We start from the raw sequence: 24,928 nt of genomic DNA, 5'->3' as shown, positions 1-24,928 counted from the left end.
CTAGGCTGGCTGCTCCTGTGGATGGTCACCACTGTTGCAAGTTTTCTCCGCTTATGGATTATGGCTCTCATCATGTTTCAGTGGAGTCTCACAGCCTTAAAATGGCTTTGTAACCCTTTCCAAACTGATAGATGTCAACGACTGTTTTTCATGTGTTTTTAAATTTCTTTTTGTGGCCCCATGATGCAGCACTGTACACCCAGAGACTATAAATGTTGTGAGGCATACAGCATTTTACAAAAGACAGGTGAAGGGCAGAATATTTGTTTTTTGTTATATATGCCGAAGGCCTACTATGAGACTCAAAGCCAATTTTCAGAGCAAAGCAAAAGCTCTGCAGTTCCCCTTTGTCTCTATGCATAACATAGGAACCATAATCCCATAAACACAGGGCTTAAAACAAACACTCATTCCCTTACTTTTTGATAAATCATTATTTCACATTATATTCACATAGGACAGCTTTTCTCAACTGGGATGCTGGAGCATCTTTGGTGGACCTCTGGCTAGGGCTGCAAACTTTTTATGCCAAATAAGGGACATATGAATATATTTGGAGCTCATGAAGCTGGATCCCTAAAGACTGAGCACCTGCTGCAGCCAACAGGAAGTGGAAACAGAGCGGCACTTTCTAACCATGGCTCATTTAGAGTATCGTAACGGAGAGATTTGTGCCGGAAAACAAATATTTTTATCCTCAGCGTCTGTCTCTCCACTTTAACACAGAGCCAGGCAGCTACTCCTATCAGAATATTTATTCTAAATAGGAGAGGATCTTATTTCTTGTGAGTGGGCGTGGCTTCAACTCATTCAACACATGCCAACACCATTCTAGAGCAGATTTGACTGCCTTATTTTTCATGATTTTGAAGTTTAATTTTGTAAACTAAGAGATGTTTTTTCATGACTGAAATTTGGTCTGGTGGTTCATAACACAGTGACCTGTCATACAAAAACCTAAAATAAAGATGTTTTTTTTTAGCACTTTATAGGGACTTCAACATTTCTAAGATCTACTGAAAAGTCATTTGGTGCAGGAATAATATTTAAAATCTGGGACTGTGTTCAGACGGTGTGATGTTAACCTCCATCCTGCAGAAAAGATAACATAAATTCAGACAAACCTTTAGACAACATTTTTAACCGGTATGTTTATTTTGTTCACAGAATAGAGTATAATGACTTAAAGCTGTATTTTCAAATGGGCTAAATGTCCTGTTGACATAGTTGAAGAAATGTTGAACATTGCACATATATATAAACTACAAATCAATACTTCAGAAGATAAGGCCAAAGATTAATTTACCTGGAGGATCCTGACAGAATTGGCACGCCCATAATAGGCAGAATTCATAACATGACAAATATAACTTTTTGGTGAATCTGAGCAATAAATAAAATATACATTTATTAACAATATAGATAAACCATGAATTTTTTTGGTTTTAAACACAAATTACCACTGGGTGAGCATATAAAGTAAGGTAGATAAATGATGTGGATTGGAATGTTTTCTTATTTATATGAAAGGCAAAAGGGCATGAGTGTTATTGTCTACCCAGAGTGATTATGATCGTGGTTTGACAACTTAATAACAAGGTCATTTGGATTGAATTTTTTTCATAAACAGGACAAATATAGTTGATGATTACAGAGGAGAAAGTTTGTACATAAACTGGGATAAACAAAAATAAACAAGCTTCATCTGTTCTCTATGGCCATTTAATCTTAAATATCAACATTTTCTATGTAAGAAGCTTAGATGCATCTTTATAGGTATTAGTGTTAAGATTACCATTTTGGGCCACTGTTAATGAAATTATGTAAGAAACTTTTACTCAGTGCAATTTTCCATTTCCCCCTAAAAAAAACACACTTTTTGTGTTAAAAAAAAACAATTATCTGAAATTATGTTACATACAAGAAATTACAGAGCTGCAGTCATGTATGGCATCATCAGGGTTTAACTTCATCCTCGAACCACTTCATTACGCTGTCTTTGTTCTCTTTGATCCATTTTATGTTGGCAGTGGTTCTCTCGATGGACTGGTCCACTGCCAGGGTCCCTGAGCCGAAACCAGTTTCTGCATGATCCTCTTTGAACTGCTGAAGCTGTCAGAACAAAAAAAGGCAGTGGTCACAGGATGGCCCAAGAAGATTTTAAATTTTACATTACCTAGGAGTAGAGTATATTAACTTTAGGAATATAAAACACCTGAGACTGCTTTATATACAGCAGGGGTGTCAAACTCAAGGGGGCCAGATTCTGAATCTAGGTCTAACCTGAGATCCTAATGGGGTCAACATTTAACCATTAACTGTCAACCTCTTTTTCACCATTAATGCATTATTTAAATAAAAAACTATTTATCACCAATGAGAAATGGTTGAGATTAAAAAGAACTAAAAATAAAAAGATAAAAGGCTTAAAATCTGAGGTAAGAAGTCCAACTTGTTCGTTCATAAGGTCAAAACACAAAATTAAAAGTCAAAATAATCTTTTTAAAAGGCAAATACGAAATAAAAAGTATATTTTATAAATAGATAAAGGTCAAAATCATCAGTTCAAATTTTAAATTTAAAAAGTCATAATATGGGAACAAATTCAAAGTTAGTGGTTGAAAAGGTAAAAATGTGAGATGTAATAATAATATCATGATTTTTAAATGTCAAAACCAGACTTCAAATGTAAAATTGTGAATCTAAAGGGTCAAAATATGGGAAAAAAGTCAAAACTGTTCATTTCAAAGGTCAAAAATATGAAAAAATGCCCAAATAACAAGTTTAGATCATAACTGTGAGATGTAAAATTGAAATTATGAACTGAAATTAACATATTTTCCCAAATTCTTGACTCTAATCTTTTTAATTTTAACTTCGCTTTTTCAACTTTGTATGACTTGACAAGGATATTTTAATCATCAAGGTTAAGTTTACATTTTTATATACAGGAAATCTGCAGACCTCATGATAAGGCCAGTTAAATTAAAAACATGATATGATTGTGCGAGCCATGTTTAACTGTACCATGGGCTGGATTTGGCCCTTGGGCCATGAGTTTGACACCCCTGATATACATGGACAGTAAAAAACTCATCCTTATTACTTTCTGTAAAAAATGCTGTGTTTAAAAATGGCTAAATGCCCAGGCTATCCAGTGAACAAAGACTAGGAAAGTGTTTCAGATGAACCCATGTTGTAAATGTACTCAAGACAAATAAGTGGATTCTTTAAGTCAAATTTATGTGAAGCTGTATTAAAGCAATCGGTTAAAAACATCTTGAGAATTGCTTGAGTTATCCTGCAAACATTTATAGGAGGATTTATTGCCAAAGGTTCCATAAAGAAATGTTTATGGGAAACCTGTGGTTTTTTTACAGGTAGTCAATGGTAATGATCTGCTGATGACATCATTCAGACGTAGATTTTTTGGCACAGGATGGAAAAGGCATGGCCCACCTTCCTCTGTCTGTTGCTAACTGGTTTGGTAAGAATATAAGGATAAGCCAATCAGATGTAGAATAGTGTGGGTCACATTCTGTGGTTCTATGGGATATCTAGCAATGCAAATGGAGGTTGCAGAAGGACATTAAATCAGCTGAGTATATGCACTTCTGCAGGCACCACTTCACAAAGTTTAACATATTTTGTTTTTGTTACATTTAAAGTGCAGTAGAGTTATATATTTTCATGGGGCCCAGAAATCCTTGTGACATCCTTGTGTGTAGCATAAGAAAATTAACCAAATCTTGACAGACTGTCCTAAAATACAAATAAATGCCAGCTTAAGTAAATGTATGACATCCTCGGGGGGTAAAACTTGATACACATAAAGAATTCTAAAATAAATTCTGGAAAAAACTCATACCTGTTGAAGTTCAAACTCAGTTGAAAAGCGCTCTGTGACTCCGTTAATGAGGTTGGAGAAAGAGAATGATCCACCACCGTATCTGTAAGTAAAGGATAGCACACATTAGGACAATTTTCATGATAAATAGATCAGCTGAAGGTTCAATAATGCTCCCTTTACATAAAAATACAGATCTGCATCTTTTAAACAATACAACAGTCACTATTAATACATCGCATTAGTTACGTCGGTGTGGATATTGACATGCATATGTGCACGGATGGGGCTCTCAAAATAACCTCCATCTCTCCTTGTCTGCTGCTTCACCTGAACTCTGCCCAGCTGTTCTAACGCCTGCTACACACATAAAGATTTCTAAAATCTTAACTGATTTTTTCAAGGTGAGACCCCATACATGGTTACAAACAATGACTGATTTTCCCCTTTTCTTTGTACAGTGTATGGTGTAGACCCAGAGGATCAACTCAGCACACCCCACACTAACAGATTCTGTTCATCAACTATCAGAATCTCGGCCTAGTCTCCTCACTCAAAATGTCAAATCTGTCAAATGTCAAATGTCAAATGTGACTTTAGATTGTAGAAGTCACTGCAGTTAGCCGTTAGCTACATGCTAAGTACAGTTGCCATTTCGGTCCATTTATCTGTGGTCTGTTTTACAGTGCATGTTGTTAAACACTCAGTTTACATGGTTTGCCAGCGCTGCCGTTTCCTTTTGTTGCCATGTCTGTGTTGTTTTATTACTTCCTCCTTTGATTAGCTATTTCTCCATATTGTGTCACAAGTTTGCTCGTGTCTGCTCGGCTGTCCTCAGTGCTCACACACAAAACAGGATTTTTGGTTGTAAATATTGAAAGCATTAATATGTTTCCACATAAAGTTTAGACAAAGTATTCTTCTGTGTTGTGTTTGCTGCTGTGATTTGACGTTAGTTACACGACTTAACACTGCCCCCATGATTGCCAGTGGTGTTGCAATGTTTTATTCATATCTTTAAGCTTTGAGAAAGCCTGCAAAATAATGGGGAAGTGAACACATAGTACAGACTGGCTCCATATTTATTAGATCAAACATAAATGAGCCTTAAGGCAGAACACCTTTTGTTTCAATGGATTGTTAGCCTTTATAAAAGATTGAGTTTAATCTGGGGATCTCTCATGAAAACTACTCTGGACCTTGGTAGTTTGGCCAATGTTTTTACTATTCAGTACCTCATCTCTCACATTATTTCCTGTTTCCTAAATAAATACAATATATCTGTATCTGTAATTTAGCCCAAGATAGTTGCATATAAAAGAAGCAATTCTTTGTTACAATTACGCCTTCCCCAGGAGATGAGTCTCTCTGCGGAGCGGGCCTGCATCCATCCTTTAATCCACCCATCCATCCACTTGTTACTTTTACCTGATTTTACAGCTATATTCAGCTGTATTTATACCCATGACCTCATGTCATGATCTGTCTGTCAGAGTTTATCAGTGTAAGGCCAAGGGTCTGGAGTGCTATGTCAATAAAAGCTGTCACTGATAAAAGGCTTGACTGTAAAACTGCCTGCCATTATGGGATTTTATGGCATTCTTACGTAACTTCTCATCATGTGAAAATCAAAGGTCTAAGAGAGATGTTACGTAAAACAGCATGTAACTTTTGATCACAAAAGTTTAATATCCTCATGAACTCTCGTAATGTGGTCATTAAATCATGATGCAAAGTAGACTTTGTTCACTTTAAAAAGCCTGAATAACGATTTTTCTCATGCCTCTCCTTACATGTAATGGGGAATTAGCAGTAGTTAATGCTTCAGATCATACTCACTGTGTGAAAATATATGTCCAGTGAGCCCTGACAAAGTCCCACGCCAGAGGCTGGCCAATCACATTACCAGCAATGTAGACAATTGTGGAAGTGGCATCCTGCTTTCGGATCTTGTTGGGATCCAGAGTGTACTCCAGATACCTGAAAGAACATCAGAAGTAGTATGTGAGCATTTACTGGTGAGTAGTTATCAGTCATTTTTGTACTACACTGTGGTATCAACAGACCTAGTAAGAAGCCAGGGCTGCTTTGTGCACGACAGGGCATAGCGGAGTTTGTCAGCTTCAATAGCAATACTAACGTCCTTAAACTGTTTCCAAGCAAACTCCCACTCTGCAGCACCACCTGCTGCAATGGCATTACAGTACACAGTGGAACGCAGGTTGGGGTGGATCCTGAAGAACAACAACATATAGTCAACAAAATCATGATGGAAAAGAAAAATAATCAAAATAGTGGAAAAGTAAACACTGACATTATTTACATGGTGGTCATTTTCCTTTCTTCTAATGTAAAGTAATGCTAAGCTTATGCTAAGTAATTTCTCTGCCTCCTGACTGATCAGCACTTGCAAATGCAATTTTATGTAAAAAGAGACACTCGGCATTAAACCACTCACTTCTTGAAATAACTTCTAGCTTGGAATTAAACCTTGGCGAAACTCCAGCTAGTAATGATTTTACCAATAAAAAGCCTCGCTGTTATAATGCTTGTGACGGCCAGTAATTGGGAAACTTAATATGTGTTATTAACATGAATTATCAGCTGATTTCTGCTAAAACTAAGCAGCTTGAGATACTCATCCATAATCCATACCATAAATCAAGCGGTGTCCTTGTGTTTTATCAGATCCCTAACCTTTAGATAACATTCAAACACAATAGGACTTTGAAAGAGCAGTGAAACTTCCTATCCTAAGCACTTCATCACAGACTATCTGCCACCATGTGAATACATTTAGTTGGACTGCTGTATACACTCACGGGTTGATCCCTGTGTCCATCCATTGCTTGAACCATGTCTTGGTAAGAGTCTGGCATTCCCCGAGACCTGACCTGCAAGCCAGGCTGATAGCATTCACCTCGTTATACCTTGACAAAGGGAAACAGGACAAATGAGTGTTAAAAGAGGGCCAATGAAGGGCTGTTCGAACAGTGCTTTTGTTGTACAGCAGAGGTTCTGTAGATCATGATCTACTGATAGATCTTTGAGACATTTCTGTTGGATCTTTAACAATGAATGTGATTCAGATCTGCTTTCTTCTCCACCCTATTGACAAAAATAGTTCATCAGCAGTTCTATTTATTTATTACAGAGTAAATCTTGCACACATTCTTAAGTCATGTTAAAAAATGGTTTGATGTTTTCATGGGATTTGCTTTGTATTAGGCTACATTATGTCGTGAAGGCAAATGTGACTTCTGTCACTTCCAAAAGGGTTGAAATTTATGATTTGCAGAACATTTTGCAGACTGTCTGGCTGCAGACTGTTCATTTCTGATGGCTGCTCACACAGACCGTATAAATGTGAGACGCTGTATATCCCAGCACAGAAATATGTGCTAAACTAAGGCTAAAGGTAAGGGTAAACCTAACTATAAAACTTTAAGAGCCAATCAAACAGTCTGCTTACAGGAAAGAGCTTGTCCCCAATAAAAACATTCTAATGCAGCCAGCACTGCTTATGTAGCTCCGTCAGCTGCATAAGCTACGTAGATAACAAAGATACATAGCGTACAGAGCTAAAGATAAGCTCACTAAGCAGCTACATAAGCTACATGTCTTCATTATCTGCGTGACTAGCAGCGTAGTTAGCTATGTTTGCTAAAGCCCACAATGCTAAAGCTAACTTGCAATAGTTAATGGAGCTAAAGTTTAGCTCACAAAGCAGCTATGTCTAGCTATGCTAAGCATAAAAATATTTTAAACTAGGCATTGATTTTTACCAGATCAGTGCTCTAACAATAATATAGTGTTACTCTCAGTCAGTCAACCATTTTCCCTTGGTGAGCGCCAATTCATAATCAATGTCATCATGAGACACTTTACAAATAGAGCAGGTTTAGACCAGACTCTTCATCATATTTACAAAGACTCAACATGTATCAACCATGAGCATTGACTTAAAAATCCTAATAGGGCTACAAAATTGATGAAATCTGGCTGCACTGACACTAAAAGTTTGAGAATATGAGAAGTCAGGTCTACTCACTGGTCCATGTGTCCCTCAGGGACTTCTTTCCAGTTCTCAGTCTGGATCTTATAGTAGTTAAACAGAGGAGCGACCTGTTTCTTCAGATATTCCTGAAAAATAACAACGACAGAGATGAGGAAATGTAAAAATCCCAAGGAGACTAAAATAATGAAACTATGTATGTTTTGGCTCTTTTGATGATTACACACCTGCATGACACCATAAACCTCACTGCGGTCAAACATGAGGTAGAAGAAGTCCAGGTTGTCCAGAGCAGAGTCCCATGGCATGTATTCCCTCTCATAGATCAGGTACTTTGTGGTTCTGAGGGCCAGCACTGTAGGAATGATCTTTGCCCTTTGGAATTAAAAAAATAGGAGAATTAAGGTGTATTCTAAATGTTTTACACCAGTGTTGATTTTGTCCATTAAAACTATGACTAAAATTGTTTAAAATTGATATTTGATTATTTAAAACTCTGACAAAACGTAGTTTAATTTTCATCAATTGGACTAAAACAAGACTAACATGTTACTGCTGGAATGCTGGACTTTCAAAATTCAAGATATTTCTCCGCTGTGCCCGTAAAGTATGACAGTATTTTCATCAGCGTATAGGTCACTTCAAGTACTGATAGTGCATGAATATGAGCCCCTATTTTATTTTTTACACATTTTATCATTAAGATCATTTGATTAGTTAAAAGGAAATAAAAGTAAAGACTAAAATGTAACAGAAGAGTCTGGCTGTGAATCTCAGACTTTTGCAGACCACTGTTAGATGTCAGAACAGAGGTGATGTAATTTGCTGGTACAACATTTTAGAATTTTCTTTTTAACTCATCTTTCTTCATAAACAAAGACTGGCAGTTACAATCATGAAATAAAAACATTGAAAACATTACAGACTAGGCACAATTTATAACAGAAAACAGAAAAAAAAGTTTAGACATCTACTGCAACATTAAATTATGTATCGACTTGTGTAAATTTTAGGTATACAAATGGTGGCTTGCTTTAGCTTCTCTAGCTTAAGCTAAGGTTTATGTAGCTACACTAGCTATGTAGTTAACACTACTACATAAGTCAATGTAGCTATATTAGCTTTAGCTAGAGCTAACTAAGCTAAAACCAGCCACTGTTTGCATTACTTCTGCTAAAACGGGTCTGGCTTTAGCAAATGTAGAATAAGCTAGCATAGCTTTGTTAGCTTTACCTTTAGCTATGGTAGCTACTTTGCTACATTACTTTCGTACCTTACTTAGCTTACATAGCTAACATAGCTTCATTAGCTTCATGACATTACCTGCGTTAAAGTGCAGGTAAGGTTTTTAACTTTTGGTATCTCAACCCTTACCTTAATCCTTAAATCAACCCAAACAGGAAGTTTAATCTGATTTTATTTTGAAAGTTTTAGCATTTTTTCATTCTGACAGAAGCAGAGTCTCACATTATTGGTCTGCAAGAGGGGGTGTCTAAGATCTGTGGTCTGCAGGCAGACTCTCTTGAAATAAGAGGACTTTTATTGGCTTAGACTGGACAAAGAGTTTTGAATTTGACTTGACTAAAACTATGTTTTAGTTATAAATGTTAAACACAACTAAAATGTGACTACACTTAAATAAAGCTTTAAAGGTTTAGACTAAGATTGAAGATAAAACACCTGCCAAAATTAATACTGTTTTACACAAACATCATCACTGATAAATTAACAAGGGGAAAAAACAGTTCTTGAATTTCTGAAAGTTAGAGGTTAAATGACTAGACAGCATCTACATAATGCTACAAGCACCATATGATAACAATGATTTTATAATCCTGTTTAATTTTAAACCTGTTTTTCAATGTAAAAGATATACCATAGCTGCCTACAACAACTTAAATTAAGTTTGACTGAAGCTTAAATTCTAGTTGGCACAGGGCTCACTCACTCTTGGCCCAGGTAAGTTGAAGTTAGCACAATGGAGAAACACACAGACATCATGAGAGCAGCTTAATCACTCTGCGACTCATTTTCAGTCATTTTGGTCATGTACAGACTCCTGGCTCTCTATAATGGGCTACTCTGACATTCATATCAATAACATGTCAATGGTACCATGCCAAAGACCACTACCTCTGTCCATGCTGGGGCCAGGGACATGTACCGTGCCTGAGCACTGTAGGGAGCACTCACACTGGTAAAGCTAACTGGCCTTGGGGCTCAAGCACAGAACAGATTACCAAGTGTAAGTGCACCCGTATTTTTTTCTACACATCAGGAAACTCAAGGCCAAATAGTTTAAGTAAACTGCTAATATTTCACTCATAGATTGGATCAAATCTCTAATTTTAGTATGTTCTGAATAACACTTTTAGCATATGTTGTCCAAACATGTTGAGTAGCTGTCATTAAGAATAAAAACAACTGCTATGTTTGTTGGTCAAAGGAAATCTAATAGGTTTTAATGTACGAAAAGAATTTAAAGGTGATTTCTGTAGATTTTATATGCACTGTACTGTGAAGCTCACCTGGCCAAGTTAAAAGCATCATCAATCAACTGAGCTCTGTTGATCACTGGAAAAATCTAAAATAAACAAAAACATCACTGTTACCATGACTTAAACAAGTATGACTTTTTTTCATAGGAAAGCAGAGATCATCAAGGTCTATGCAAGAATCGGACAGCTGTGCCTCACCTCATGGCCGTTGCTCAGACTTGCGAGGAGCCTTTCCCAGTTGTCTTCATCATAGTTGACTCTGTAGTAACCAGACACGTTGTGGTTTGCAAGCACCCAGTCTGATTCTGTCACTTTCATATCTTCAAATGTCTCTACAGAAGAAAAGTTATTCATTAAAACACATAGTAAAAAGGTTAAAAGTTATTAAGATGTATGATTTAAGCTATTTAAACTTTATTATTTTTCTTAGTTAAGTTTTAGATTTATAAAATTAACTCAGTTTTTGCTTTTTTTTTTTTTTTTGACGAGACCTCTCAGTGCAAACAAGAATTGTATTTTAGAGTCAAAGTGGTTTTTCCAGTTCAAAACCTTTTAAGATGTGTTAAGATTGAAGTCTATACAAGCTGAAAACAAAAGACACAACAAGATATAACACACTATATGGCTTAGGGAAGTTTGTCTTAGACTCCAAGTGCTGAGCAGCTGGTTTGCATTCATTTTGTTTGCATGACTTGTATTGAAGATCTATGAGTATAATGTGTTCATCTCAAAGATCTTGATATCATTGTCTCTATAACAGGCCAACGGAGCTGTATGCAGGTGTGTTCTGTTCTTGTACCATTAGATTGACTTTCAAAGGGCTGTTTTAAGGTGATAAAGTTACATAGTGTCACCTTAACTTAAGACAAGAATGATTTATAGAAAATGTAAACAAAGAACGTTCTTAAAGTAAAATAATTTGTCTTGTCCTGATCATCATGTTTGGTCATAAACAACTTTGTGTTGCCCCCCAAAGTACCAATCAATGACACTGTATCAATAGATTGCATTCATAATTTAAAAAAGTTCCCATATTTTTTGTTTATCTTACGTGTTTTCTCTTCGAGCCATATGGGTTCCTGGTGAGCTCCAGTCTTCATCCACTTGATTGGAACAATCCATTCATAGCTGTGGGATAAATGAATTCATTCTTAAATCTATATTAAGTTTAGTCTTTGTATTTTTTGTGTGTATCAGTCATAGACTTTCAAATGCATCATTTTAGTAAAAGAAGAGGCTTTTTAGAATAATAAACAGAAGCTGTAAAACTAGAGACCAGCTTAAAAAAAGAGAGAAATAATCATGATTAGAGGTTTTTCTAGAGAATAGTGCATACTTGTAGATAGATGGAGTGGTGACCGTGGAGTCTGGATCCAAGAGGAAGTGCTTCTGGGTTACAGATCCAGTGGTGGTATTTATGGTAACCACAGGGAAGCCCATCTGCAGCACCCAGGTGTTCATGATTTCATGGACGGTGCTAGGAAGTGAAACACTGCTGGCAACTACAGCCTATGGGTGCAGAGAAAAAGTAAAAACAGTCACAATTGGCTGGAAAATACGGAAAATCCTTTCGATCAGTGGTTCTCAAGTGGTGAGGCGAGACCCATGAGTGAGTCATGGAGCTGTTTTCACTGGGTCATAACTGTGCCAGAAGCCCTAAGTTCATCTACACATTTTATGTGTTGTCAATTTTCTCATGATAACAAGTAAATTTAGGAGTTTTTCCAAAATTTTGACTCAATATTCTCATTCTCTCAGGATAACAAAGTTGCTTGTCCCATAACAATCTAAATCCATTTTAAAAGCTATAAAATTTCCACACTGTAATGGGGTAACGAATTTTTGGCAAAAAGTGTAAGATGTAAGTGCTAAGGGGGCATAGGTGTACATTTGATGTATTCCATTAAGTCAGAATAATGAGAAAATTTTGTTTTCCCAAAATCTCAACATCTTTATCTTGTTTTTCTGGTATACTGTAACAGCGCTGACTTTCCCATGACAATATATAGATTTTTAAGATTTCTAGTAAACAACCACTCTTTTAACATGAATGCATGCATGTCCTCATAGATCTTCTGTAATGATGAGGGTTTTTTTAAACATTCCTCTCTCTTTGTTGTTCAAACTTTGTTCCATCTAATCTTCAAACTACAACATTATTTCAGAATTTGAGGGGCTGAAAAATGTCTGAAATTTGGGAAAGGATATTTCATTAAGAAGATGGTTGAGGCTCTTGAGGCACTATTTTAGAGAAAAACATCGGTGCACATCTGATGGATGTCAAGAGAGAGCCATACCTTTTGCAGATGGTCCCAAAGATCTGTGTAGACTGCATTCCCAAACTGAAACTCAGCCAGGTAGCTCTACAGGTAGACAAACAAACAAAAGATATCAGTTTGAGGTCAACTGTTTGTAATAAAATTGTTGACCTCTGTGATTTTTTTCCAAGTTTTTTATATAAAAGAAAACAACAGCTCCCACTAGCCTGTTAAACACAATGACTGGGTTTTTAAGGATTTATCCAAGCCCCAGCCAGACAAAGGACTCTACAGCTCACAATACAGAGCTGCAAACTGTTGCAGCCACCCATCATGTGTACCTTCATATGGTTTAGGACTAAACAGCTCATGATGTTTTTCTTAAAATTATTGTGAATACAGACTTCTAGTAGTACAATATTTAGCTAGACGTACTTCAAACTGCAACCAAAGCCGAATTATCAAGATGAGAGGTTGCAAGGTAGTGAGCTATAGTTATATAAACTTAGCACAAAAAGTAAGAAAATTTGTGTTTGGTAGATCATTTCTTTGTTGTAACTATGCTTCCATTGGAAATCCTGTTACTTTCACTTTTAAATGGTGCCACATTTGTTGGGTCATGTATTTGTGGGATGAGCAGCAAAGCTGACAAAGTGGGGTGCACCCATGAAAAATTTGCCAGATCTCCTCTGCCAATGCCGAACAGCTTATTCTGCCATTGACTCTTGTTTGGTGTTTGGTGGATTGGATGATTGAAGTCTGAAGAAACAAGACATATTGGCAATCTAAGACTGTATCTATCTAACAAATAGGAGCCTCAGTAGCGTGTGGAAGAACCATGCATAGTCACAACAGCATGGCACCTCCTACTCATGCTGGTCACCAGCCTGGTCACACACTGCTGTGGGATGGCATCCCATTTTTCAACCAGCATTTGTCACAAGTCGACCAATTTGATTATGTTGGTCACTCTGGCACGAACAGCATGCTCAAGCGGATCCCACAAGTGTTCAGTGGGGTTGAGGTCAGGACTGCTGGCAGGCCATTCCTGCCTCTCAATTACCAAATTGTAGCGGTAGTCTCTGATAAACCGCTCTGGGGGTGAGCGTTGTCATCTTGGAGGATAGAGTTCAGCCCCAGACTGTGGAGATATGGGATTGCTACTGGTTGCTAAATCTATTCTTGATATCTTTCTGCATTAAGATTGCCTCCAATGATGAAACCTTATTTTTCCCATCAGGGAGATGCTGCCCCACACATCACACCGTCTCCACCAGAAGATCTTACTCTATTAGTGCAGCACTCTATAGCTTCCTCTGCATCTTCTCCACACTTTGACCCAACAATCCAATTGCCACAGGCAGAATATGGACTCATGGCTGAACATAACAATCATGCAGCCAGGGGTAGCAGGAGCTCAAGACAAGAGCCAATGGCAGAATACACTGTTTGGCATTGGCAGAGAAGGTTCTGCACATTTTTCATGGGTGCAACTGACAAACTTAGCTCTCTTGTTCTACTCATGAAAGAAAAAAAACAATATGCACAAAATAACTGAGTCAAGAGTAGACTAAATTGAGCATAGCTGATTCAGAGGAAACTTTTGAAAAATTGAGCCTGGAAATGGAGTGATTGGACTGCTAGTTAATACATAATAACTCAAACCTGACAAAGAGACTGACAAAGTTCAGCGCTTTTAACAGTTAAAGGGGATATTTCACATCTAATGATTTCATGCAGCCAGTCCTACCTTAAGTCCCGTTGTGAAGACTTCTTCTGTCAGGAAATCAGACAGCATCCTCAGGACAGACGCTCCCTGTAAATGAGGGAAGGATTCATGTTTGGATCCAAGTTGGGGAAAGCGATCAAATGCTTTTAAGCCAAGAGAAGATTTGGTTACCTTGCTGTATGAGATGGCATCGAAAAGCTCACTGATCTGTTCTGGTTTCTGGATGTCCTCTTCTTTTGAGGACAGAGGGTGGGAGGACGCTAGGGCATCAACGGCAAACACCCTGTGGACGTCATTGAGTACGATGAGGTCTTTCTGTCAGATACAAATAAAACAACATTAGAGCTTTCCTTCTATGATCACCCTTTATATCACTCCTTATCAAGGCCATAAGGTGAGAGAGAAAGCCTTACCACGTTCCAGTCAGGTTCAGCTTCATCTGCTCCAAGGTACTCGACGTAGGATGCAAAGCCTTCATTCAGCCACAGGTCGTTCCACCACCTCAGGGTCACCAGGTTACCAAACCACTAGGAGGAATGGTGCAGAGAAAAAGAATGTTGATTGTATTAGAAGATAAAATAACTTTTTAGGTTAAAAACCTGCAGAATCACAACATAAACCACAATTAAGGCAATGCTTTGAGTGCGCTGCAACAAGATTCAGTAAAGGTATATTCAAAAACCTTTTATATTAGTGACTTCTTTTTAAATGCTCATTATGTAAAATTCTGCCACCAGGGGGCTCTCAATCAAAACAGAAGGCACTGAGCTTTGGCTACTGAACTCACAATCAGTGGCAGCCTCTGTAAAAAGACATGTCCCTTTATAGTTATAAAAGTATGAATTTCTCAGTTTATGAAAACAGTTACTTATAAATGAGAGAAATTAAGAACTCAAAATATATAAATTACATAGGAGTAGTCTTTTTCATAGACATTTGAGTAAAAAAAAGTAACATATTGTAGCTTTAAATGTCATTGAGCTGAAAGTACTGAGAGTTCAGTTACTTTCCCCTCAATTTCAAAAGAACTACAGCAGTTTTCTGTCTTAGACATTCACAGGAATCCGTGTCACAGATTTTAAAGATGTTTTGATTCAGCTAAACCAATGCCAAGTGGAGCAGAACCTTAAAAATGTCCAAACTGACATAAATTTGGTTTTGAGAGATAAGTGACTCGACTACTCTATGATTGTAGTTGATGCCAAATGTAATGAGATCTGACAGGAATTTTCTATTTAGGGCTTGACCTTTAACTTAGAACTCTATATGAACAGGATATGATTGGTTTATTGATGAGGCTCTGCTTTTACAAGCGCTGACACTGACCTGCCTTTAAAGATTTGTCTTAAAGACATACTTAAAACCTTTATGATCTTTTGGTCCATAAAACACAGCTTAACATGCTTTTTCTTCAGTGTTATACAGGATCATCTCCAAGTGTCTTTTTTCATGTTTTAAACCAAAAAAGGATCTAGCTGGAGTTTAAAAAGTTGACACAATAAAATCAACATTGTGATGTGATTAGGTTTGCACTGCTAAAGCCTCACCATGTGAGCCAGTTCATGAGCGATGATGGTGGCGATCCTCTCCTTGTTGGAGTTAGATGAGAACTCTTCATCATAGAGCAGCGCTGTCTCCCTGTATGTGATCAGACCCCAGTTCTCCATGGCTCCGGCATTGAAATCAGGTAGAGCAATCTGATCTGCACAAGAAGACACATTATCTGAGTTTAAAACTCTTGACTTACATTTACTGTCCTAATTCTGCACCAGTTTCAAACATAAGCTGTACATATGGAAAGAATGTAGCCACCATGACATTAGCCATTACTTTGTGGACTTGTGTTTTGAGGCCTTGACTATGCTGCCATTTTGGCTTCTGTAGTCAAAACTGTTTGGACCAGTTGGTGAAGACCGAGAAGAGTATGGGGTGTCAAATGCTAAATAGTTCTCTCAGCTGCCATTCTGGGTGGCTTCATGCATTTTTTTTTCCCATAATTGATGACGGAACCGGTCTTTAATAATGTGTTCATGCAAGGATCTTTGTTTTAACTCCTCAAATCAGCTGAAGTTTCTCTAATAGTCTGTTTAGAAAACCAGCATTTTAGCTGCAAAAGTTTCCTGATACTTTTCTGTTGGCAGAATTCCATGATTGTACATTACTGATGCAATGCTAATGTGTTCCTTTTATTTCTCCACAATTATTGTTTTCCTGTGTTTTGAGGCTGCTTCATAGAGATAATGATACCTCTGTGAAATTAACTTGGACTTCAATTTTTTCAAAAATGTTTTTACCTCCATCAAAAATATCAGACGTCTTTGTCAGCCTCATGTTTCAGTCAGGCTATTAGGAGATCATTATCATAAATATCTCACTTATTTGTTCATTTTATTGAGTACAAAAAAAATCCAAACTTTGACTTTAAAATTAAAATTAAAATCCATCCATAACGCAAATTCTACAATCGTATTATAGCATGTGGTCCAGGAGATTTGGTTTAGGAATATGTGAATCTTTAAAGGCACTGTTGTTAAATTTCCCTGTCTTGTTTGTCTTATATCAGTCCTGTCATCAAGTTGTATTTGTTAATTATTGTTAGTCCAGTAGGTCTTCTCAGATCCTGTTCTCAAAAAGCCATGATAAAATATAAAACAGCATTCATGTGATTCTCAGATAAGCCTTCTATCTATAAACCCATCAAACAGGAGGAAGGGTGAGCAATTTGTACAACGTTCAAAATGGCTGAGGTGGATGTTTCCATAGGAGTGGCTGTCAGTGTCTTACTGAAGTCTACATAATTTTTTATGGCTGGGTTTGATCTTAGAGCACGAATAAAGGCCACAGCCAATGAGAGCTGGATGGGGACTGTCAAATCAGATGAGTTTTGTCACATTGAGTTCAAACTGAGAACAGAACTTTAGTTTCAAAAAGGATGTTCTGAAAAGGGAAGGGGAAATAAAGCACTACATCAGAGACAAAACAACATTGTATTGTGTTAAAGGGTCTATTGCGCAGACAGGTTAAAGGTTTTTCAGCCTCTTATAGTGTCAAATAGCCAAATGAGAACAAAACCTCACATCAGTTTAAGTTGAGGTAAGCACTTAAACTTACTACATAAACTACATATCGTAAAGTAGACTTACCAGACTTTGGCAGAGGGTATTTGGAGCTGTAATAGTTCTCAAAGAACTTCAGGATGGGTCCAGTTTTGTTGAGGGCGTACTGTCCTTGACCAGCGGCGATTGCAGGCTTGCGGGCAAAGATACGGATCTAAAAAAGCAATACAAACATGATGTTAGTTATACTTTCAGTACATCACTCCTGCCAAACAGCGCTCGATAAATTCATGGCATCACTTGTATGACATTGTACACTTAATGATCACTTTATTGGGTACACCTGTTAAACGACAAATTGAATCAGCAGATCACCAATGCATTTAGACCTCTAACCACAGTAAAGAAGTTCAAACTGATATTCAGAATGGAGAAAAAGGGGATTTAAATAGACTTTGAACAGGCCAGGGTTTTTGGTGATTTGTTGTTGGTTGTTGGTTTTCATGGCATTTTTGTTACCAAATTCTGATCCTACTATCTTATGTCGCAGCAGAAATCAAGACTTATCAGACCAGGTGATATTTTCCAATCTTATTGTCCAATTTTGGTGAGTCTGTGTAAGTTGTAGCCTCAGTTTCCTGGTTTTAGCTTACAGGAGAGGACTCCATGTGCTTCAAGGTTTCATAATCAAATATGATCTTCTGCATTCTGCAGGTTTTTAGACTTTCCATCAGCTAGAACCAATCTGGTCATTCTCCTCTGATCTCTAACTGATGCTAACTTGATATTTTCTCCCTTCAGACCATTCTCTGAAAAATCTAGAGATGGTTGTGCATGAAAATCCCAGAAGATCAGCAGCTTCTGAAATAGGATTTTCAAGGTGTCTTAAACCAGCTTGCTGTCCCATTCCCTCTCTGATCAGAGTGTATTCTGCACAAAATTTTGGGGCAGGAAAAAAGCCTTCAAATGTGAGAGATGAGCGCTATGTGGCATTTTGATATCAGGTTATGTCATCAGTCAAATCAATGCAGCAAAGCTTTGTTGTTAAAAAATACGTGCTTATTTACACGTTTTCTAAAGAGGCTGTATTGTGACAGATTGAGCAGTATTCAGTTTAGGAAGTGTAGCTTGCTCATTTAACTGAAACAACGTGGTTAATAATTGTTGGGCTCTGAAGTCTATAAGCCTGTTGACGTTAATGTCAATATGTCCCTACTGCAATAAACTCACAGTTCTTCAGCTCTTCTCACTTAAAGTGCAATAAATCTGAGAAAGCCTGATGGCTCAGGCAGATGGCGGTGGAGCCACTTACCAAGACTCCATCTATGGTCTCATTAATGAAGTCAAAGTCACTGACGATGAACGCTAACAGGTAGGTGGACATCTTCTCAGTTGGCTCAAAGGCTGTCTTCTTCACTTCCACATCATTGATGGTCTCGCTGGTTGATTCTGTAGAAAAAGATTTGCAACTCTGTACCTTTCAACAAGTTTAAAAAATGTTTTATCCCAGATTCCAGTGTGATTTTTGGTCACTTTATCCCACCCTCTGTTCACTTTAATCTCATTCAAAATCCATTTAAAATTCTTCAGTAAAGTGAAGCTGCCTGGTTGATTTAATAACTCTTACCTTTTTCCTCCCCGTTGGACAGAGCTACAGTGCTCGGGTCGTGGCGCAGAGTGATGTGGAAAATAGCTTTCATAGCCGGCTCATCGAAGCACGGGAAAGCTTTCCTGGCATCTGTTGGCTGCATCTGAGTCGTAGCAACAACCCTGAAAGGATGTCCATATGTAGCTCCATTAGTAAATGTATGCAGATTTCTAACCGATGTGTTTTAAATGCTTGGATTCTCTCAGTGTTAGTACTTTATGTTGTTAAACCTCCTAGGACCCTGCATGAACATACGATCACATTTTGGTTTTCCTACAACATAGCAATGCTTTTTCTTATTAGAATTTTTGAGATAATTGTGAGAATGTCTACTGAATGTCTTTGAAATTTTCAGGAATTTTCATGGAAATTTTGGGGATATGTTTGTATATTTTGGGGGGGGGGGTTTATTGGAATTGAGGGGGGGAATTTTCTTTTTTTGGCATTTTAATGGCAATTCAGAAAATTTGTTTGGTATACTGGGGGAATTTGTTAGGAATTTTTCAGGCATTTGCATGTGAGTTTTTTATTTGACTTAAGTTTAAGGGGGAACTTGCTTTAAAGTGTTTGTAGGAATTTTCCCACTATTTTTATGGAATTTTGGGTAATGTATTTGTAAACTATTGAGAATTTTCTTTGGAAAAATGGAAGAGTTTGCTTAAAATTTTTCAGGAATTGATATTGATGTGTCAGGGAAATTCTTATTGGAATATCAAGGCTTTTACTATAAAGTTTCACTGAAACTTATTGGAATATTTATAAAATGGTACTAAGGAATGCTTTAAAACAATATTAAAGAACTTTCACAAAAAATTTAGTGATTGTTTTTTTTTAATTTTGGAGAACTTGTGTGGATTGTGGAAAGGAAAATTCCAAAGAAATTCAGAACTTTCAATGGAAATATTGTTCTTGTTTGGCCTTAACAAGTCCTAGTGGTAAATGTCAAGAAAGAAACAACTCCATCGTCCCTCTCTTTTCTGACTGACACTTTTTGTGGCTGTGTTGTATTTTCTGCAGAAACAGGGCCTTTAGGAGATGAGTGGGCTTTAAGGTAAAAGACTTACTTCCTGTTTAAAGACAAGACTGAAGATTTAAACTGATCAGGTCGTTTTTATCTTAAACAAGAGAGCGAAACTACAACTGTATTCTAAACAAAAGCTCAGGTCTCAGGAGGTTCTATTAAAGACAAAATAATGGAGCAAAGATTTTTGCTAAAGGGAAAACTTTGTGCAAAGGTGAGACAGACCTGCTAGTTTTTTTTTTTTTTTACATATTACACATCCAGAAAAGTCAGAAAGCTCAATAAAAGAAAAGATCCAATGTTTAACTCAACAGCATGAGACCTCAGTCTTCCGTTACCATATTCTCCATTCAATTGGATATGAGGTGTGTTAGAATTACATGACAGTACCACAATATTTTTTAAATTTAATGCCAGTGTGTATCCATTTTCTACTCTATGCCTAGACCAAATGTTTTCCTAGTGCATACGTGTTGGGCATAAAAATGTAAACATAGCAGAACTTTAAGCCAGCAGATGAAGTTAAAAGTTCTTTGTGAGACTTCAAGTCAATTAAGATTTCCTTATTGTTTGACTTTTACAAGTTCTCATGTGTGTTTGCATTTGAAATGCATTAAATGATTATTTCATGTATATAAGAACCTGTGTTTGTCCTTTTTCTGATTTTTGTTTTTGGTTGCTTTAACCAAAGGATAATTATTTCATTAACTACACTTGGCAGAGCTTTCTTCTTCTCCAACCTTCAGCTTCTATTGGCATTGGGTTTCAGAGGTTCTGACACATCTTTCTCATACTTTTTTCACCATAGAAATGTGTAGTCATTTTCCAAAGTGACTCTTATACGTACTTTTTCACTCCATTCTCCCAATATTCACTCCTGTAGAAACCTCCCAGGTCATCGGCCAGCTCTCCTGTGAATTCAGTGTAGAGTTGGTACGAGTGGTCCTTTTTCAGTTTACCATCCAGCTGTACGACAAGGTACTGTGTCTCAGCCTTGACCCAGGTAGACTTGATTGAGGGGGCTGGGCCTCCGCTGACTGATTTGAGAGTTGCGAAGAAGCCATTTGAGAGTTCGGTGTAGTTCAGCTTGTTGGAGTGGATGAGAATAAGGTCAGTGTCCTCAACGCACCTGAACTCCACACTTGATTCACCTGAAACACCAGAACAGAACTCATTCTAAGAGCAATCACAAAAACAAAGATGTAAGCTCCTAAAAATTGAGCCTTGTGGCCAGGTGAAACAAAGCAAGATTTAAAGTCCATGTAAGACTCCACGATTAATCATGAAGCAGAGGGAAATTTTTTATTGATGCTTCTTTATTTCCTTTGAAAGAATACAAAACCATTATTGACTAGATTTACTGTTTCTCTTTTCATGCGTTTATATATCTATGGCAGGTAGATGTCATATGAGGTGATTTACAGTATCCTGGAAAAACAGGCCCTCCTATTTCCATTGCAAAGACTCGCAGAGTGATAAAAATTAAGACTTACACACTCAAATTATTTTGCCAAGAGCAAAATGATGAAATTAAAATAAGAGGAAATTTAATCTTTTGAAATGATAACTCATAAATTTAAAGAGCTTGGTCAGAAATCCTTCTCCTCAAATTTGCAATTGAATCATTTCTATTTGCATGTGCAGGGCTGCAGGATTCAATGTTTGCAACAGTGAGTGTAACTTTCATATTAAAGCTGATACACATTTTGCCAAAAAACTTGAACTTTAAGAACTTTTGGACAATAATTCATGATTAAATTGTGGTAAAGATGACTTAAAAGTCTCCTTTTGGTTGTGTCATTGCTCCAATACCTCTTGTTTTTGCAAAGAACATCATTTTTAAGTTTAAACTACCACGCTAATCAACACAACTTCTGCTGCTAACTTGTATTTGATTGAACTAAAACATATAAAATCTCCCAGCTAGTCTAGGTTATATAACATAAGAAAAAGTTTATTCGGACATCATGAAAAAGCTGTTTTTACTGGACAATCAACCACGGGGCACATGTGTGTGAACCATCTATCACCCCACCCAAGGCGAGGCTGGTGCTATTCAAATTCAAACAAGGTCACCTGAGTTCAACAGCACAACAAGACAGTAAGCTAAAGTATATTTACACTCTGATTCACTGAAAAAGATATTTTGATTATTTAACCTTACAAACAACAGAATTAAACATATCAAGACCCACTGTAAAAACAAACAAATTGAAAATCCTCTATTTTCTTAGTTTAAAAAGATTATATCAAAGTTTTTGAAAGGTGGAAAACTCAGTTTTTTGGAGTAGACTTGACTTAAAATGTTAAAGAGACTCTGTAATTCCCTACGAGTTGATAGAACTAAAACAATCAGAGGCAACTGATTACATCAAAAGTTTATGCAACTGTAAAAAGGTACTTGTTAAGTTGAAGGTACTTACACTTTTTTTTTTTACCATTATTTATGTTGGGTTAACTTAACTCCATTCTCAAATAATTTGTGTACAATTATTTTTTAAAACTTTCAACTGTTTGAAAACAGGTGTTTTACAAAGTTTGTTGACAATGACATTTTTCACATACTGTTTATTGCAGCCTTTTTAAAGTGAACCAAATTTACCAAAAAAAAAAAAAAAAAAAAAAAAAACCTTCAAGTGTGCTACGTTAGCTCAAAGTGATTTCAGAAAAGGACAGTCAGGATCTGCGTCATATTACCTAAGGTTCAAACTTTCAAGATTTAATCTCTCTTGTATGCAAAATAAGATATTAAGATTAACAGAATTCTTTCCCCTTCATTGAAGAATAAAGATGGTTTGAAGCACCCTTAAGCTAATTCTCTTTTATTTTGAGGGTATACAGACAAATCTGAAGCTCCTGCATACTTTGACCATTAAATGTTAAACTCTTCAAATGTGTCCAAGTGTAGACAGACTGGGATTCGTCCACTTTCTCCTTGATGAGTGAGATATTCAGTCATTGCACACATTTTGTTGTTTGTTTGTAGAGATTGTTTTATAATTTACAGCTGAAGCCGTTATTCATCAACCATATCACTCTCTATCTCCATCCCTCTCAGTGCTGTGCCTCTGAAGTCCTGCTGCCTGTAATTAATGTTCAACAAGAATGACAGGATTTTGCACCCAGTACCTGGTCTATGCATACAAGAAGATATTAGAGTATATGACATATGAGATCTTACCAGTAAAGATGTAGAGTCCAGATATCTTGTCAGGTGTGAGTCGTGGCCACAGGGTGAGGTTATAGTGATCGGGCACCAGGCTCTTGGGTAGACGATATTTGTCCCAGGGCTCATTGGACGGAGTAGGTGTAGTGACAGGGGGCTTGGATGTGGTTCCTTCGTTAGTTGGTGAGACTTCATTATTTTTAGCTTTTTCCTGGGAGTAAACGACAGCCAGAGCAATGATGGTAGACACAGCCCCAATACCCAGGATGATGCAAACTACCCCAGTAGCTTTGCTGATAAAGAACCCCCCTTTTCCCATGTTGTCTGCCTGGTAAGAGACCCACACTGAGACAGAGTGCAGGAGGGTGGAAGGTGACTGTCTATATGTGGCCACTTCTCCACCCACTTACTGAGCAGGTGACACATTAACAGTGAGATTGTTAACAGTGGTCCACCTGGGGGAAACAAAACTGAATCTGTTAAAATGGGGAAATGGAACTTCTTCAGAATGAGACCCTAGGTTTTTATTATTATTATAGTCATCTGAGTAATTTCCTTTCTGTAATTCCTCAGAAGTGTACTTTTTTAGATTATTTTTTCTCAAGATTTTTAAACGGAGGCTAGAATTTTTTTTTTTTATGTGAGTATTAGTAATATCACAGTCATTGTTATTTTCTATTCTATTTCTTGCTGTTTTTGCAATTTAATTTTAAATTTAATTTAGTTTTTTGGATTATGTTTTTGACTAGTTATGGTCATCCACTCTTTTGATCTCCAATTTAACAGGCTTTAAATTATTTAGGATTCTTTTAGTCTTTTATCCTTTTTTATTTAAATTTTATTATATTGTTTTTTTTTTTTCATTTTAATGTTTCTTATTTTAATAATTATTTTGTTTATTGCTTTGTCCTTTATCTCTGTTTTTATTTTAATTGTCACTTTTTCGATCATTCATCTTTTGAATTATTTTATTAAATTAATGTTAGTGTGCAGTAGTCTCTAATCCTTTCACCATTTTACCTTTTAGTCAGTCACTTTTGTACTCTACTGTAAAGCAATTTGAACTGCAATAGAATCTGTTTGCTTTATAGATAAAGTTTTACATATCAATATTTTACCAGCACTCATTTTCTTGAGTCATCATCTTTGTTTACAGCATCATCTTTGTTTACAGCCTTTAGGGTTTGGTTTAATGACCTCAGATGTCAAAGAGTTTCATAGGTTATTCATATAAGCAAGTGTTTAATGAAGATATGTCCTATCAGTGTTCACAAAATCATAAGCTCACTCCTGAATTTAACAAAACTAGGACAACCCCATGTCTGTAAATAAACTGAAGCAAGCAAACTGAATTCTTATGGCTGATAGATGGATGAAGTTCATTGATGAGATGTAATTATTTGCCCACTCACTAGTTGTCTTGTTAACTTTCTTCAGTGAGAAACAACTCCATTGTTGCACACACCCACACACACTGAAGTGTTTTGGCATTTGAAATGTTTTCAACACAAAAGAAGTCAACGATGTCTGATCATCCTGTCAGACAGATTAACATGGAAAGGGGAGGCAGTGGCGCATGTAGTGTGTAAGGACTTATGCTGGGAATCGGAGGGTCGCCGGTTCAAGTCCCAGTCAGACCATACCTGGACTGTCCTGCTAGCTGGAGAGGTACCAGGTCACTTCCTGAGTA

The 24,928-nt window shown here is 37.0% G+C and overlaps 1 protein-coding gene across 1 annotated transcript; it reads right to left on the bottom strand.

Moving 5' to 3' along the window:
• Positions 1 to 1,132: 1,132 nt before the first annotated feature.
• On the bottom strand, positions 1,133 to 23,578 carry anpepb (alanyl (membrane) aminopeptidase b). Its single transcript, XM_041796320.1, has 21 exons — positions 23,254 to 23,578; positions 20,920 to 21,223; positions 19,031 to 19,173; positions 18,716 to 18,852; positions 17,491 to 17,617; positions 15,895 to 16,049; positions 14,761 to 14,874; positions 14,519 to 14,662; positions 14,369 to 14,434; positions 12,658 to 12,723; positions 11,697 to 11,869; positions 11,412 to 11,488; positions 10,559 to 10,692; positions 10,391 to 10,446; positions 8,090 to 8,237; positions 7,899 to 7,990; positions 6,670 to 6,777; positions 5,914 to 6,081; positions 5,687 to 5,827; positions 3,869 to 3,950; positions 1,133 to 2,112 (listed from the first exon to the last, which is right to left on the bottom strand). Exons 1-21 carry the CDS (start codon positions 23,555 to 23,557, stop codon positions 1,957 to 1,959), a joined length of 2,895 nt encoding a protein of 964 aa, XP_041652254.1. The 5' UTR covers positions 23,558 to 23,578; the 3' UTR covers positions 1,133 to 1,956.
• Positions 23,579 to 24,928: the final 1,350 nt, after the last annotated feature.

The sequence above is a fragment of the Cheilinus undulatus genome, linkage group 9 (assembly GCF_018320785.1).
Source record: "Cheilinus undulatus linkage group 9, ASM1832078v1, whole genome shotgun sequence".
NCBI classification, from domain to species: Eukaryota; Metazoa; Chordata; class Actinopteri; order Labriformes; family Labridae; genus Cheilinus; species Cheilinus undulatus.
This window is presented reverse-complemented; position numbering and strand designations above follow the sequence as displayed.

Coding starts and splice junctions, on each gene's coding strand:
- anpepb (XM_041796320.1), bottom strand. CDS start 23,557: ATGGGAAAAGGGGGGTTCTTTATCAGCAAAGCTACTGGGGTAGTTTGC. Junction 19,174..20,919: donor TGGGAGAATGGAGTGAAAAA/GTACGTATAAGA, acceptor ACATCCTTTCAG/GGTTGTTGCTACGACTCAGA. Junction 10,693..11,411: donor ATGGCTCGAAGAGAAAACAC/GTAAGATAAACA, acceptor TTTCTTCTGTAG/AGACATTTGAAGATATGAAA.